At 41.1% G+C, this 16,023-nt stretch overlaps 1 protein-coding gene across 1 annotated transcript in view; it reads left to right on the forward strand.

Annotated features, from left to right (window-relative positions):
- Nucleotides 1–6,183: 6,183 nt before the first annotated feature.
- SPTBN5 (spectrin beta, non-erythrocytic 5) overlaps nt 6,184–16,023 on the forward strand; it is a gene marked incomplete at its 3' end in the record, with an annotated part of 99,051 nt that continues 89,211 nt past the window's right edge. Inside the window, exons 1-6 of the mRNA XM_082000514.1 lie at nt 6,184–6,491; nt 9,017–9,184; nt 10,433–10,552; nt 11,362–11,519; nt 12,384–12,612; nt 15,368–15,999. Of these exons, the coding sequence (XP_081856640.1) occupies nt 6,381–6,491; nt 9,017–9,184; nt 10,433–10,552; nt 11,362–11,519; nt 12,384–12,612; nt 15,368–15,999 (1,418 nt within the window). The 5' untranslated portion in view covers nt 6,184–6,380. The remainder of the gene's footprint in view (nt 6,492–9,016; nt 9,185–10,432; nt 10,553–11,361; nt 11,520–12,383; nt 12,613–15,367; nt 16,000–16,023) is intronic.

The raw sequence follows: 16,023 nt of genomic DNA on the forward strand, positions 1-16,023 counted from the left end.
CCTGTGGGTAGGGAGTAGTGCTGTGGCACTGAGGGTGCTGAGATCCAATCCTCATGTAATTCTCACAGTTTTGTTTCATTAATAAATAGAGCTAAATGCTTTATCACTCAGATGATAGACAAACAACCCCCTAAAATACAGCTGTAAAGAAGTTTTGCAGTGGTCTTCCTTAGCAGCAATGAATAAAAACATCTAAACCAGATGACAAAAATACACTAGTTAGATCTGGCACTGCCAACTTGGTGATTTCTAAGGCCTATTTTCAGTTCGATGTTCAAAATATTAAGGTTATTCTATCACTTGAAACCCTTTATCTATGTTTGTATGAAATGGAAAGAGAATTAAAGTCCTCTGTCCCATGTGTTCATCCTGCAAAGCCTTTGAAGCTCTTTATGTTAACTGTTTGAGGTTCAGAAACAGAAGGAAAATTTCAAGATAATATAAACAGCTCCAAGGAGAAAATGTCTTTAATTCATGACTAAACAAGCAATCGTATATTTTCTGTTTCAAAAAGATGACTGAACTTCTTCATGCCAGGAAAAATAAATCCATCTGATTTTGCTTTAAGCTGTCCTCTTTTTCAAATGCAGCGAGGGGCTCCAGTTCCTCTGAATGATGTAATTCGACTGTTCTGCTTGAGTTCTGCTCCCTGTTGATGTCATGTTGCCGCCAGCCAACTATTCAAAGAAAAAAGCAACTTCTAGTTTAGACGAGCATGGGGAGGCTGAGGTTTATAACAACCCAGCATCCCGGGATGCTGGTTTAGAGCCTCCCAGGCAGAGCTCAGCTTTAAGAGGAGCTGGGGCTCCATCCGCCGGGGACCCCCCTGCCCGTGGGTGGGTGGCACCCCGGGGTGGCTGGTGACGACGGCGCTGGGAAGACAGGTATGTGGGGGGCAGAGGGGGGGTGTGCCTGGGGGTGGTGAACTGGAGCCTCTTGGGGAGAGAAGTATTTGGCTATTTAGGGACAAAGTTCAGCTGAGAGGCCTGTGAAAGCAGGGAATCTGTGCAGGCTGATGGCTGAGGTCTCCACACCTCTCCTAACCTGCTTTTGACTAACTCCCCATCTTTTCTTCAGTCTTAGTGTCCCAAAAGAGCAGATTCTTGCAATAAGTACTGCCTGCTGCTCTCCGATGCTCTCAGTCTCCAAAGCATAGCTCCTCTGTGCCACGCTGAGGTCTAAGGCTTGCTGTAATTCAAGATGAAGTTAGGAAATACTCTGGGATCATGGTTCCTCCCACCTGTGTCCACGCTGCCTTGGTGAGACTGAACATCAGCTGTTTGCTGGAGCTGGGGAGGGCAGCAGAGGGGAGGGCTACCTGTGGGACCCAGGCTGCTGGCCCCAGGCAGTGGGCTAGTTTCTGTGCTCACTTGGTATGCTGTGGGCTACAAGGCTGTGGCCCTGAGTGGCGGCTGCGGCCCTGAGAGGCAGCTGCCTTCCCAGATGCTTGTTGCTTTGAGATTCGCATGTGGAAGCAACATGGTTGGAGACACAGTGGGAGGTGGAGGGCTGAGCTGTCATGCACGTGTTTGAGATTTGGGGAACCTTCTCCTTAGCAGAGCTCAGAAAGGGTTTTCACGTACCTTCAGGGGCGTGTGTATGCTAAAACATACGTAATGGAGGGCGGTGGGCTGTGCCAAACTTTCCACCTGAGCCGAGGGAACGAGCTCAGTCCTCTGTGAGGGCAGGCACAAGTACGGCCACGTGCCTTTCAAATCTGACCTGGCTTTGCTCAGCAGCCGCTCAGAGCATGGACATCGTAGCCTGGTGCAATGAAAGGGGCATTTAGTTGCAGGACTGTCAGCGGTGAATGGCCTCACGTGGGGACACGCCGGCACACGGAGGCGTCTGCCCCAGCCTGTGCCAATGTATTCCCCTCTGGCCGGTCCCTCCACCCCGCTGGGTGAGGGCTATTGCAGGGGGAAGCCAGTGCTGCTGCCAGGGGAGTGGGGCCGGAGAGGCTGATGGCGAATAGCTCTCCGCTCAGGGATGGGAGCAGCAACCTCCAGATCTGCAAGCTTTTGCCAGCCCTGTGACCATTGCTTTTATGCTCTTTGTAACAGGGGAATTAAACATTTCTCCCTGTCTTAGGACCTGGGAATTCACATACCTGTTATGGGAGGAGGAGGATTATGTTTTGGAGAAAAAAAAAAATCCATATAGGTAGAGAGGACGTTCCACATCCCTCTGTTTTACCCAGTGTTGCCAGGAGTGGAAGGGCTGGTGGCAGAGCAGCTTCGGGGCTGCAGGCCAGGCTGCTTGGGCATGAGATCTGTTTGATCTCCGTGGTCTCTGTTTCCATCTTAAGCAGAATAAAATCGTGGGCAGATAAGAAAGGGTGCTAAAAAAACTAATGTGTCTTATGTGGCTGCTACTTTGCAGAAGGGAATCCCACATCAGGGCCCTTCCTGTTAAGAAACAAGAAAATGCTGCTGCCATCACAGAAAACCACTCCAGACTGACAACAGGGCAAGGGCAGGGTGTTCTTTGTGCCCTTCTCCTTCCTGAGTTCAGTGGAAAGGCTCCCCTTCTCTGCAAAGGCAGCAAGAGAGGGCCCATAATTAGCCTGGAGGGGTGTTTTTTTCCTGGTCCCTCCAGGAAACTGCACACAAATATTGTTGTGCCCTTCCTCTTACCTTGTTGGGATATAAATAACTGAGGAAATGGCTTTATTTATCAGTGTCACATAAATGTCCACCATTTTAACTTTGAACTGTAGATAGATACAACAAATGGAGATAGATATTCAGGAGTTAGTGACATTTTATACCAGGTCTTTCATTGCCCTGTATCATCATAAAAAGCAAAGCCAGTGTTGCACACATTTAATCGTTTAGGTAATAATTAACTTGCAACAGGGAGAAACGCCTGCATCCAGGGCCAATACACCTACTGGTTCTCTGCCTTCTGTTTGACAGGAGGAAGGACATTTTCTCAACACATGCAAGCTAGCCAACCTGTACCAGATCTAAACCTATAGTTTAGATAGCCTATAATCCTGCTTTTAGAAGAACGTAGATATAACTCAAAGCAAGACGGACGAGAGAAGAGTGGAATTACAACCAGGCAATGAGCTTACAAAAGAGGTGTAAACAGTTGCTGAATTTATATCCCTTTCCTCCTGTTATCCTGTTCCCACTTAATGATCATCAAGAATTCCGTTGTATTAGTTGGCTGGTGAACACAAGACCAGGAATTTGGACTGAATATTTTGAGTAATACCTGTAACATATGTATTCAGTTTTTTATTTTTAGCTGTCTTATGTGACACAATGTATGACATTCTCTAGGGTGTGTATGAAGATACAGATTTTGTGGATCAAGTTTTGTCTGTGCTGAGTTTTGGGAGGTTTGTTCATTTCTTATGTGTTTTCTTCCATCACTTTGGGTTGCTAACTGAACTACACTTGCCAGAAGGGAAAAGACTGCTATTCCCTCACCACATCTCTCAGCTGGACATCTTCACTTGCAGCTTCTGATTTCAGATGCCTGTCTTTTCTAGCAGCGATTCCCAGCAGCAACCCTCTGGTTCCTGGTGATGATGCCAGGTCAGTGTGTTCTGTGCTTGTGCGACCTTGTAAGTGACAGAAAGGACTCGCTGCTATATAAGTTACCAGCATTGTTTTCCCTTTTGTTATTAACGAAAAGTCCATTGACAGTAAACTTTAGAAGCGGCTGGCACTGCCAGCTTCCTCCCAGTTTGCCCTGCCAGCAGCAGGTATCTGTGCACATGAGCTTCCTCAAAGCAGTGACTGGCAAATTCCTAATGCTTCACAATTTCGCCTTTTCATTTGCTGTATCCCAATTTAACCACCTGGGAAGTGCTCTGATCTTTGTACCCTCTGCTGTGCTTTCATTTTCAGACTCCATTGTCGGGTTTGATTTCCCAGGTAAGAATTCCTTTAGAAAAGCAGCCTGTGATCAGTCAGCGCCTTCAGTGCAATTGTGAAAGATGCTCTTTACCACAGCATCAAGCATCGTGGATGACTATTTTCACTGCTTTATAGCAATTTTGATGCCATTTTTGAGTGTAAGAATCAGTCAAGGCCTGTGACAACCTTTACTCATTGTGTTCTGGTTATTTCCTTCAGATCAGATGAAAGGTTCATAGGTAGATCATAAATACTTGTTCTCTGTTCCTGAATTCAAAGGTATCTGCGTGAAGACAGCGAGCTGAACGTAGGAATAGGAGTGGATCTACAACTGGAAGTCATTCTCCAGAATGACCGACTGCTGAATGTCAGGAAGGGGTTCCTCCAAACCGGAGTAAGTCCATTTTTCTACCATTCCTTGATCTTTTTTCTGTAATGTATCATTATAGCTAGATTTGGCTCTTAGCACTGCCTTTGCATCCTGCAAATGCAGATAATTTATTACAGATCTGTCTTCAGGTAATTATCTACCAATGCAGGGAGCATTTCTAACTTAATTTAGTAAAACAGGTGAGCTGTTTTGTGAGGCAGTAGCTCAACAAATAAGCTTCCTTTGCACCTAAATTAAATCAGTTCAGTCATTGTTCAGAGTGGCTGCAATGCTTGGATAACAACCCTTTTTAAAAAAGGAGCCCACAGACATTCTGAGAACTGTTTGGCAAATTCAGAAATGGCATTATGATATGGGTTACCTATATGGGTTTATTACATGGGGATGAGTTAATATCAACTCTCTGGCAGGGAAAGTCAGTTATTTGAATATCTGCTCTCCAGATGGAGAAAATAGGCAGTGCTGAACTAGCCCAAAAGATCAGAAAATATTGTGAGGATCTTCTTTATAGTTCTATTTCAAATTTCGCTAAGTTTTTCCTTTCATAAGGCTTTCATCTACGGTCATGATATTTCCCTGTGTTGTTGCTGAACTCTCAGGTTTCAATGCTGTCCCTGTTTTGCAGAAATCAAGCACTAGGGGTTAAAAAACATCTGCCAAAAAAAAAAAAAAAAGCGGTAACAAATCATTGCTTCTGCTCTTCGCACACATTTTCATCTTGAAAAATGGCAACATTTTTAATATTTATTAGACTATTAGGCTATTAGACTATAAAACCATCAGGCAAGCAACTTTCCATTTGCAGTGGCTGCTGTTGCTAGTTCCCTATTGCCGTCTTCTCACGCTAGGACAGATAATGGGCTTTTTTTCAGTATTTTATGTTTTATGAATTAAAAGGGCACAGAGCCCAGAATAGCTCAGAGCTGGGCCTTCGCAAAATGGACCGAGAATATTTGGGAAGCAGGTCACTCTGCTCCACACCTCTGCAGTTTGTCAGGGGTTTTAATTTTTCGTTCCCTTCTCTCTTTTTAGTGGGTTGTCAGCAGCAGACACACCTCTCCTCTTCCACTATTCCAACAGGTTTCTTGGTTTCGCAACTAGGCTGACATCTAGGTAATACTTATAGTTATGGCAGTAGTCCAAGCAGATGATGTTTGGTCACTAAAGATGTCTGTAGCTGTGGATCTTACACTGATTATTTTTTTTTAAGTGATTCTCTTGTCTTCATAACAGCAAGGTCACTGCTGTTACAGATTTACACCGTAAGCCAAATGACTCCAAAAGAGTTGTTCAGCTGAGCTGGAATCTGGTTTATTGTGTCACAGACTCTAAAGGGAAGACTCCTCCTTTCTAATCTTACTGAGTGTTCAGCTTGGGTGCTGTGATGAATTACAAGCCTGATTTTTAACTGATACGGATGAGGCAGACAAGTCTGTGACAGCCTGGGGAAGAGGAATAATGCTTCCCAACGCCCAGCCTAGGATGTTGTCCATGTGGTTACGGACCTGTGTCACCATTCTTACAGAGACAGATATGCAAAAACTGAACTCATGAAAGAAAAGAACCAAGTTGGTTCTATTTTCTTTCTAAGCAGCTATTTGATTTCTCTTGGAAATACTGTGATCTGAAGGCCAACCGCAGCATCTCAACAAGTGCTCAGAGAACATAGCACACTTTCAAGCACTGCATTGGAAGTGATTGGCAGATCCTTCATTCTGACAGAGTCCAAGATCAGTTCTCTGTCATGTACTTTCAGCACACCCAAGGAAGTTACTGGTGGCTTTCAGATCATGGTGCTCCTCATGGCATCAAGTGACTGGGGAAAGACTGAAAGAAAGTCAAGCTGCATAGATACCTGTCACATTTTCATCCTGAAACTAGAGATGCATTTTAAAAAGGAGAACTCAAGTAAATTTAAAATAAAGTTGCGTGAAATTAAGGTGCAAAGTACAAGCAAAAGGAAATTAAGGTATTATACTGGGTGTGGTATTGAATCTTGTACCCTTTGGGGCTGGGTTCCCTACATACGCTGGACATGTTATTGTTTTTCGTAGCTGGCCAAGCAGATCTCTTCAGCTCTGAGCACCTCACTGCAGTTTCTGGCTTCCTAGGTGGCCATGGGTACCGAATATGAAAAAGATCACATCAAAAAGCTGCAGGAGCAGCGTATGTCCATGCAAAAGAAAACCTTCACCAACTGGATGAACAACATCTTCTTCAGAAATAATGTAGGTAGTTCCTTCAATTTGAGGATTTTTTTTTCTGTTTTTTATTTTATTTCACTCACTGTATTCTTTTTTTTAATGTTATTTTTTACATATTTTTCCTGAGTGTTGTCATTACGCATATATGCAAGTAAGGAAGACTTTGACTAACCAGAGTCCTCCAGCCTGTATCTTTCAGCTTACATCTGTCTCCATAGTTCATGTAATCAGTCTTCCCTGAAATCTGGGTTCACTTTTGTAGACTGTATAACTCTGTCATATTGTGATGTCCACTGTAACTTGGTGATCATCTCGGAGGAAGATCTTTATTTACTCTTCTTTTTCCTATAAGTAAAGTATCTGCAAATATCTGGATTTCCCCAAACAATGCTCAATTCTTAATTGCCGGGCCAAAATTTAAGACTTTCTGCTTTGCCTGATCAGTCCAGCTTGAGTTGCTGCTCAATGGCTCTGAAAAAGTTGCCTTAAGTCTAGCAATTTCAGACATCTACCATGCAAGTACAGACCAGTTTGTTTTCAGTAAGTCTCAGACTTCCAAAAAGCTGCTGAGCTAGTGTACAATTGATTTGTGTGTGCAAGGTAACTCCAACGTATTCCAAAAGTCTCCAGACTTACTGCAGATAAACTCATTTTAGGCACAAATGATGTAGTGTGTTACAGTAGGGAATTACATCATCCAAAACCAATTCCCTTTTCTAGAGTCTGTAGCTGATATTAATGAAAATGGCCCTTGGTGACACCAAGCAGGACCAGGCCTGTTGGTTCCATTCTAGCTCATCACTATAATATGATGTTTCAGTATTAGTTGCACTTTTTTCAGTGTAATGTTTTAAGTTGGTGATTGGTGCAAAGGCAGCCTCAGAGCACAATGATTTTTTAAATTTACTTTTCTTACCATGAGAGAAGAACTGCAAAACACATTCTCATTTTGCCACCTGCAGAAAGTTAGGTTTTTGTGGTGTAGGAAATTATTTCTCTTTAGCTACAGATAAATATATATACTTTCTCATTTTAAAAACACCTTCAAGTTCAAAGATTAAAATGTCAATCTTAACTTCCTGCACAGTACTTGTTCATGTATCATGAAAGCATGGGGAAAAAAGCCTGCAAGAACTTTCCAAACCATATGCGGTAAGAAATGGTGCAGAGACTGACAGCTTATCTAGGTCTTCTCAGCAATGTAGTCTCAGCTTTTCAACACACACTTTAACATTATTGGATCATACTAGAGGACATATTGTGAGTTGCACTGTTGACTACTTCAAGTCTAGCACTAAGGATGCTATTAGATTGAATATGTTAAGCAATCCGTGACTGGTATCTTTATGAGAAGAATGATGCAACAAAGCTATTAAAGCTATTGCTGGGTGAGGCATAAAACAGATATATGAAGAAATGGAACTATTCTTAATTTATAGAAATGTCACAGAATATAACAGCTTTAACTTTTTTATAGTAATATACCATAGGCAGAATTTTAAGTTTATTTAATATGCAAAAAGAAATAAAGTTGGCAACTAAACAGGGAGTTTTTCCTGGAGATAATGACTCAGAGAAAGTTGTAAATTCTTGTTCTGCACACAGTACAGACTTAAAGTCTCTTTGAGTTGCTTTTACACTTTCAGTGTTTTCTTCTTTCTCTGGAGATAAGTGCTGTTAAACTGTTTAATAATTGGTCAGGAATGAAAAAGCACGTCTGTTACTTGTCCTCTTTTTCCCCTACATGTAACTATTCTCTGAATTACAAAAGCTACTACTTAGCTTCAGAAATATTTTTTTTCTGAAGACAAAAAGGTTATTTACCATGATTTCAGAATCACAGTAAATGGTTGTTGAGTGTGTGGTATGGTGTTAACGTCACTTCTTGATGGCTAGTGGCATAAGGCCAAAAGCAAACGCCCAAGGCAAGTTTTTGTTAGGTCAGAGTGCACACTATATCATGTTGTATCACCTAAGCACTGGGTGACCTCACTACTGGCAGCAATGAAATACATTTTTGTAAAAGATCTTAATCTCTTGCTTAGTGTGAGACTCTGGCTAAAAATATGGAGACTTTGGGTGGTAGCGCAGGTCTAAGCAGGATGTAACAGACTTTTTTGAGACTATGGAGTGAAAACCGAGTCACTGAATGGCATTATCAAGATCAATTTTTAAATGAAATGCGTTACTCATAATAAAAAGTTGAAAAGATTAATTTGAATTGAAATTTAAAATGTCAGCACTTCCAAAATGTTTGATTTTGAAAATGCTGATTTTTAAAAATATTTTTCAAGATTTCCTGCTTTTTTCTTTATTTGTTCAGTTGTGGTTGTGTTTTTTTACTTCAGCCTACTTTCATAAATGATGTCAATCCTCCTGCAAATCCATTTTTTGTGAATTAAGATTCATCACTTTTTGCGTATATGCACTGACATACAGAAGACTCAGTGAAACAGCAAGAATGTGTTGTTTGTTTAGTATTAGAAGTAGAGGGTTCTGTGTGCCAAATGTTCTAGCCAGAGTCTGTATTGTCTGACTGGTCTTCGTAGGTAAAGGTTGAGATAGAAGATATTTACACAGACTTGAAGGATGGCATCTCTCTCATGCAACTCTTGGAGCTACTCTCTGGAGAAGCTTTGCCCAGACCGAACCGGGGAAAGATGAGAGTGCATTTTCTAGAGAACAACAGCAAAGCCATCACATTTCTGAAAGCCAAGGTAAGTTAATATTGATATTAGATATCACAATAGCTTATGTATGTTACTAACTAATTATAATATTATGTTCATTATGATTTTCCCCTCTAATACACGATAAAATATTCTTTGAAGACAGGCCAAGGGTTTATTAAAAGGAAAAAAAAAAGTCATCAGATTTTAATTTCTTTGTTATTTCAGTAACATGACTTATAAAGAGCTAATGTTCCCCCAAAACAAGTCACAACTAAATGAAAATATACTGCTTTTCTATATCTTTCTAGATGTTATGTTTTCCCAGATGTTGAGGGAGAGAAAGCATCATTAGGCAAAGGTGAAGCTACCTAGTATAAAATGGAGATTTTTAGAGCTCTGATTCTAACAGTTTCAGCAAGTCATTGCAATGGTTTTATTTATTTCAGTTGTGCATCCTCATTTCATCTACAAGCTAGTATGTAATTTTTTTTATTTTCTGAGCAAAGGATTTATTGTAGACATCTCTGAAAAATCATCATTTTTTGCTATGCTCCCAAAGGAGCAGAGGGGTTTCATAGCAGTAGGCATGGGAAAGTATGTCTGGATTTTACTAATTACAAAACAAATACAATACAGCACAGGACTCCAGCTGCCATATGCCTGCTAAGGGAACACACTGTGTACGGGCCAGTGGTATGTGCACATCCAGGCTCTGGCAGCTGGACCATCCAACCATCACTTGTCACATCAGTCCAGCCTCCAGAGAGGAGGAAGGAAGCATGCTCAGACTTCTTGAAGGGATGTTGCTTTGTTGGCATAAATGACAAACCTGCTTTCTGCTCAAGTAATAGTAGAGAAGACAGCCATGCCTTGTTTAGTAGGATGTTTGTACTGTTTGGTGAGCCCAAGAGCTGTATGCTGACTACCTGGCTGGGGACCAGACAGAGGAGATGGTCTCTGAGTTTGCCCTGCCGTCACTGTTTTGGAGGAAAGGAGCTGTGTTTCTTTCCTCTCCTTAACCACCAGTTTTCAAAACCCTTACAGGAACTTTAAATCTTTGAGATCACAATCTTTTTGCCAGGCTTTTGCTGAAACTCGTCCTTGGTACATGTGAGAGCTAGGGTGTGAACAGGGGAGCTTGCAGGTATATAGAGAAATTAAGAGATCACCTAAAACCTGTTTCCTTAAGAAAACAGCCTGAACACCCTCTTCAATAACAGCTTGTTACACAGATATCTCCTTCAGGGAGATGGACTTGAGTACTTTTATGCTGAATGGATATTGGTTTATTAGCAGGTACAAGTGAAAGTGATTGGTCCTGAGAACATCGTGGATGGTGACAGAACCTTAATCCTGGGACTTATCTGGATCATTATACTTCGATTTCAGATTTCGTTTATCAAACTTGACAAGGTAAAACAGTGTCTTTGTCTTTTTGTCTGATTAGAGTATTTTAGAAACTCTGTAGAGTTTCAGGCCAGCAAGGACCATTTTGATGATGTTTCCTGCCAATTTGATCATGCAGATCTTATAATATTACCCAGTTAGCCAGCCAGCAATTTCTAAAAGCAGTTGAATCCATTTTATAGTTTCTCAAAGAGACAGAAAACAGTAACTTGGAGAGAGATAAGATATTCATGTTCCTCACTCTCTTCCACAAATGTTTTACTGGCTTTTGACTCCAGAAAGAATTTCTCTGACAACAGTTCTCTCTAGATTTGAACTGCAGGCTGCTACTTTGCCCTTTCTCCAAAGAAAAGCATTCTTTTTTAAATTATTTAACATGTACTCTAAGTACATGAAAGATAAGATCCTATGAAGGTATTATGAAATCAAAGTTAATAATTTCTAACATTAGACCTGGATATGCTATATTTTGTTTCTGATTTCTAGTTCATAGCTAAGGAAGCAAATAAACTGAGCTTTGCTTTCCACTTGATTTCTACAAACATTGCAGAAGAGAAACATTTAACATTTAACCTTTTAACACCTGCACTTCATGTTATAATTTCTGAGTTTGTTCAATTCACTTTTACTTCTCCTTTCATGTTAAATCATTCTACCTTCATGGCAGATACAGTCTGCAAGTCATGACTTTGAGGGGATTTGTGAATAGGATGGAAGTAATACAAAGTGATCTTTGGGAACACAAGCGTAAACCCACAGATGTTACTTCCATATATTGTTCACACTGATTTTTCTTTTCCCTATTCTCTTCACAGGAAGAATTTGGAGGCAGAGCTGATGGTCTATTGGCAAATGAAGCCTTACTACTCTGGTGTCAGCATAAGACTGCCAGCTATTCCAATGTGAATGTGAAGGACTTCTCCAAAAGCTGGAGTGATGGGCTGGCCTTCAACGCACTCATACATGCTCACAGGTAAGATCTGATGGATCAGTTCAGGAGAAGTTGCTCATTGCTGTTTCTAGCTCTGGCACAAGTTGTTCCAGAGTCTGAATTACAGGTATTTGTCAAGAAACTTTCAAATTCTCTTTGCTCTCTCTCACTGAAGGCTCTGCTTTCTTAAATGAATATTCTTTCTCTGAGGAAGGAAGGACCAAAAGCTTGTGTTTGGTAGTTCCTTTTGTTGAGCATAAAATCAAATTTCCAAGGCAATATCACACATCTGAACAGTGCTGCCCATTATTTGGTCTCAGCCTCTCAGTCATGGTCCCTTTGCTCTTTTTCAAAAATTATTTTAGAGACTGATTTTGTGGTATGAACTTTATAAGCATGTATACCTTCTGGTTCAATTGCAGCAGAGTCAACAACCTGTCTCTTTCTTTCTCCTTTTGAAAAATTGTGTAGAAAACAGCCCAAGGCAGTTGAGAAGAACCACTTGGGAGAACCTTGAATATTTCTTCTCCCATTAACAGTTCTGCTACATTTTCTGGCAGGATACCATGGTGAGATCCTGTAACTTCCTCAGCTGGGATTCACCCCCCCTTTTCAGAATCGCCTCTCTAGTGGGCTTTGTTTTTCACCCATCAGCAAAGAGGATAAATAAGTGAAGGGCAGAGATTTGCTGAGAGTGATATTTCAATTTCATAAGGGACAATTTTCTTCCTGTTATGTAGGTAAGGGGTAGTGCTCTTGAATGAAGCTCACGGTCCGACAGCATAGTTTCAGCATTAATGTCACATTCCTTAGTCTAATAAACAATTTATGGTTTATAATCTGAAAGAACTTATGACAAACATAAATCTTTCTTCCTCTCCACGCCCTGTTCTTTTCCTTGCCCAGGCCTGATCTTATCCGCTATAGCTCACTGCGGCAGGACCAGCCCATCAAAAACCTGAACAATGCCTTCGATGTTGCTGAGAAAGAGCTAGGAATCAGCAAACTGCTTGATGCTGAGGATGTGGCAGTACCCTATCCAGATGAGAGATCCATCATGACTTATGTGTCACTCTATTACCACTACTTCTCCAGACTGAAACAAGGCCAGACAATACAAAAGCGACTTACAAAAGTAAATGCATTGCTATCTTGAGAAGTTAGTTAAATACGTAAAGCTAAATTTATGTTGGAAATGTTTGGGGGGTTTTGTGCAAGCTCAATGTCAGGATTATTTGAACTTGAAGTGACCTTTTATCATCACTTGAATCTTGAGAAGTGTCTGTAGACTCTCTGATCTCTCAAGGGGGTTTGCATTTATCTTACTGAAAATGAATCCTTTTTTGACCTCACAGTGTCTGTTTGAGAACTGATATGGCTCCAAGGCAGCTTGAGGCATACAGATCTCATTAATCTTGGGAGGATTACTGTTAGGCAAAAGCAGACCTAGTCAACAATTTTCTGATTTAATATCAAAGGTGATCCCTTATTCTATAAGACTACTTTGTATTTTTATTTCCTGTGAAAATCCTCATCCTTTCTTTCTAACTCCTTAGGTACAAAGTGGAGAAAGGAAAAAAAAAAGACATGAAAAATGAGGGGGTGCTCCTCCTAAGGAAAAAAACCCCAAAGCTAAAAAAAAATTTTTTTCAATTTCCACATACATTTTGTCCTACATAATATCATGAGCTATATTAAAAACTATGTGCATCCTGTTGATGGAAAACTGAAGGAATCTTGTTGTTCCGCTGAAAACCACTTTCCTAAGAGAGAATTTCATTTCTACCTTCAGAATAATTTATTCTGGTTTTGTCAAAAATACAAAACAAATAGCCCACAGAAAACCTGTGCACCTAGGATGGGTCCTACATGAACATCTGGACTTGGAGAACTGCCTGTGCAGTTGAGAGGGGGAATATGTTGCTTAATGAGAGGCATAAAAATCCAAACTAAGACTTCCCTGGTGGTGACAAAGTGAAAAGGTTTTGCAAAGCAGGATTTGCTCAGCTAACAAAGTGGTCTGGGACAAGAACAAGATGATCCTGAAACATGTATCAGTAACAATGAAGTTCTCTGAAGAGAAGAGTTAGATGAGAGCAGGACTTGGAATTTGGTCAAAAGATTGGGCATCGGTGAGGAGAGTAGGCAGTTAGATTTGACTGGTCTACACATGAGTCTCTGAATTTTGGCTAGGAAGCATTATTTTTCTTCTGATAAACCTGAAATGGTCCTTGAGTCACCAAGCATCTATTAGAGGAACTATAAGGATTAAATAAGCCATAATTTTTGCATTATGGGAAAAAAACAGAAAAAGTATTTCTCACTCTGTCCTTTTTCAGTTCCTGTTGTGCTCCACTGTTTTTTCTGTTTTGTACAGTTATATATATTCTTTCTTTTCTTTCTCTCCTTCCACTTACCTGCTTCTTTTTTTCTCTTTGCCTCCTTCCCTATTTTCAGTCTGTCTCTTATATTGCATTCCCGTCTTCCTGCATTTCTGACACACACAAACATTCAGAAGGAGAACAAAACAGATGTTAATCTCTTCATGTCCTTAGTCCCCTCAGATAGGCAGCTCTGAATTTACTAATAGGATTGGGGAGGGAAGCCTGAATGTGTCAAGGAAGCCTTTGAATTCAGACTAAGTGTGTGACCAGGATGGCAGAGAGAATCAGCTCGGGGAGGTAAATCTTCTTTCCCCCTCTCATGTGAGGTGACCACGCATTTGCTAGGATCTTTCAGCAAGAACTGGATACGATGGCAGAAAATACAGAAGGGAGCCCTGATGTCACGGGCTGCTTTTCCTGCCCTAAAGGTTGGTGCTGTTTTCCTCCTCTTCCAACACTGTGACATGTATTCATTGCCAAGTGCTCTTTCTGGTAGGTAAAAGCAGATTACCACTTGCAGGGACTGGGTCTTTGCTCAGTGCCATCTCACTTAGTAATCTGCCTGGTTGGAGCAGGCAGACTCAGGGGAATGATGGCGGCAGACAACATTGTTCAGCATTAAACCTGACATCTGCAGGAAGGCTACTAAGTTAGGGCAAGGAAAAAATGTAATATCAAGTAAAAAGACAAAGATGGAAAAAAATGTAAAATGGAAGGAAAGGATGATTTCATTCCTTTTTGTTTCATTATGGATTTCATTTTAAATGTTTGCTCCAGTGTTGTCTTGAACTTGAAATAAAGGCAGGTCAGGCGACAAATGAAACAGATAAATGTCCTGGACTTGGAAAATTAGTACTGAATCAGAGTTAACATCCTTACCAAACCCCTATCTGGCCACAAGACATTCTCTAATAATTTATATAGAGAAAAACAGCTCCAATGGAAGAGCTTGAGAAGGAGCTGTTTGACCACAGTCTGCTGTGGACATGAGAGAACCAGGATCTTGTCTCCTACAGCCTAAGATGGTGAAGCTAAGAGGGTGTAATTGCATACTAGATGGGATTGAATTGTTTTGCTTTTAGGGATGAGAATGGAAAAAATAAATCTTTTTTCCCATTGTGGAACAAAAAATCTGAACCCTCATTTTGGAATTCTTGTTTTCTATTTAGCCCACATAGGAACTGCTGACAGTCTCCACATGCATACTGTTTGTTCCAAAATTAACCTTTTCTTAAATAAAAATTGAAATGAGACATTAAATAATATTTATTTCTCTGTGTTTTATGGCAAGTTTTTCTAGGATTTCACCTGGCCTCAGATGTGACAGCTATCACCACATTGGTATAAAAAGGTGATGATTGTGGCAACCTGCTTGTTAAATACTATTTTCCTGACACATATTCAACTATTTGATTCCTAAGCTTGGTTTATGAAGATGTTTTCCATTCAACTCTCTTGCTTCATTCTGCTTTTTACGTGGCTTGTAACTTCATATTCCCATCACAGATCGTGTTTTTCCTGAAGGAGATAGATGATTTGAAGCTTCTCTATGAGCAGATGGTCTCTGACCTCCTGAAATGGATTAAACAGAAGGTGATGGAACTGGATGACTGTCATTTCCCCAACTCTCTTCAGGAAATGTGGCTGCTCATGGCCAACTTTAAGACCTTCCGCACTGTGGAGAAACCCCCCAAGTATCAAGAGAAGGGCATGATTGAAGCTCATCTCTTCAACATCAGGACCAAGCAGAGAGCCAACAACCAACGGCCATACTTGCCCCCAGAGGGGAGGACACTGCAAGATGTGGAAAAGCACTGGATTATCCTGGAAAAGGCAGAGCACAACCGGGGAAAAGCACTGCAGAAGGAGATGCTGAGGCTAGAAAGGCTGGAACAGCTAGCCCAGAGGTTCCTGAAGAAGGCAGCCCTGCGTGAGTCCTACTTGGAAGACATGAGGAAAGTGATTGGGAAGCAGGACTTCTGGCCGGAGAGCGCAGACAGGATGGAGGCTGCCAGTAAGAAGCTGGAAGCCATTGTGGCAGATGTACTCCCCCGAAGGGAACGCTTCACAGCTTTGGATGTAATGGCCACAGTCATCAGCCAGGAGAACTATCATGGCAAAGATCAAATCATGAAGAAGTGAGTGATGGTCATGAGACTGTG

The sequence above is a fragment of the Phaethon aethereus genome (genome assembly GCF_964289735.1).
Source record: "Phaethon aethereus genome assembly, chromosome: 5".
Classification (NCBI taxonomy): domain Eukaryota; kingdom Metazoa; phylum Chordata; class Aves; order Phaethontiformes; family Phaethontidae; genus Phaethon; species Phaethon aethereus.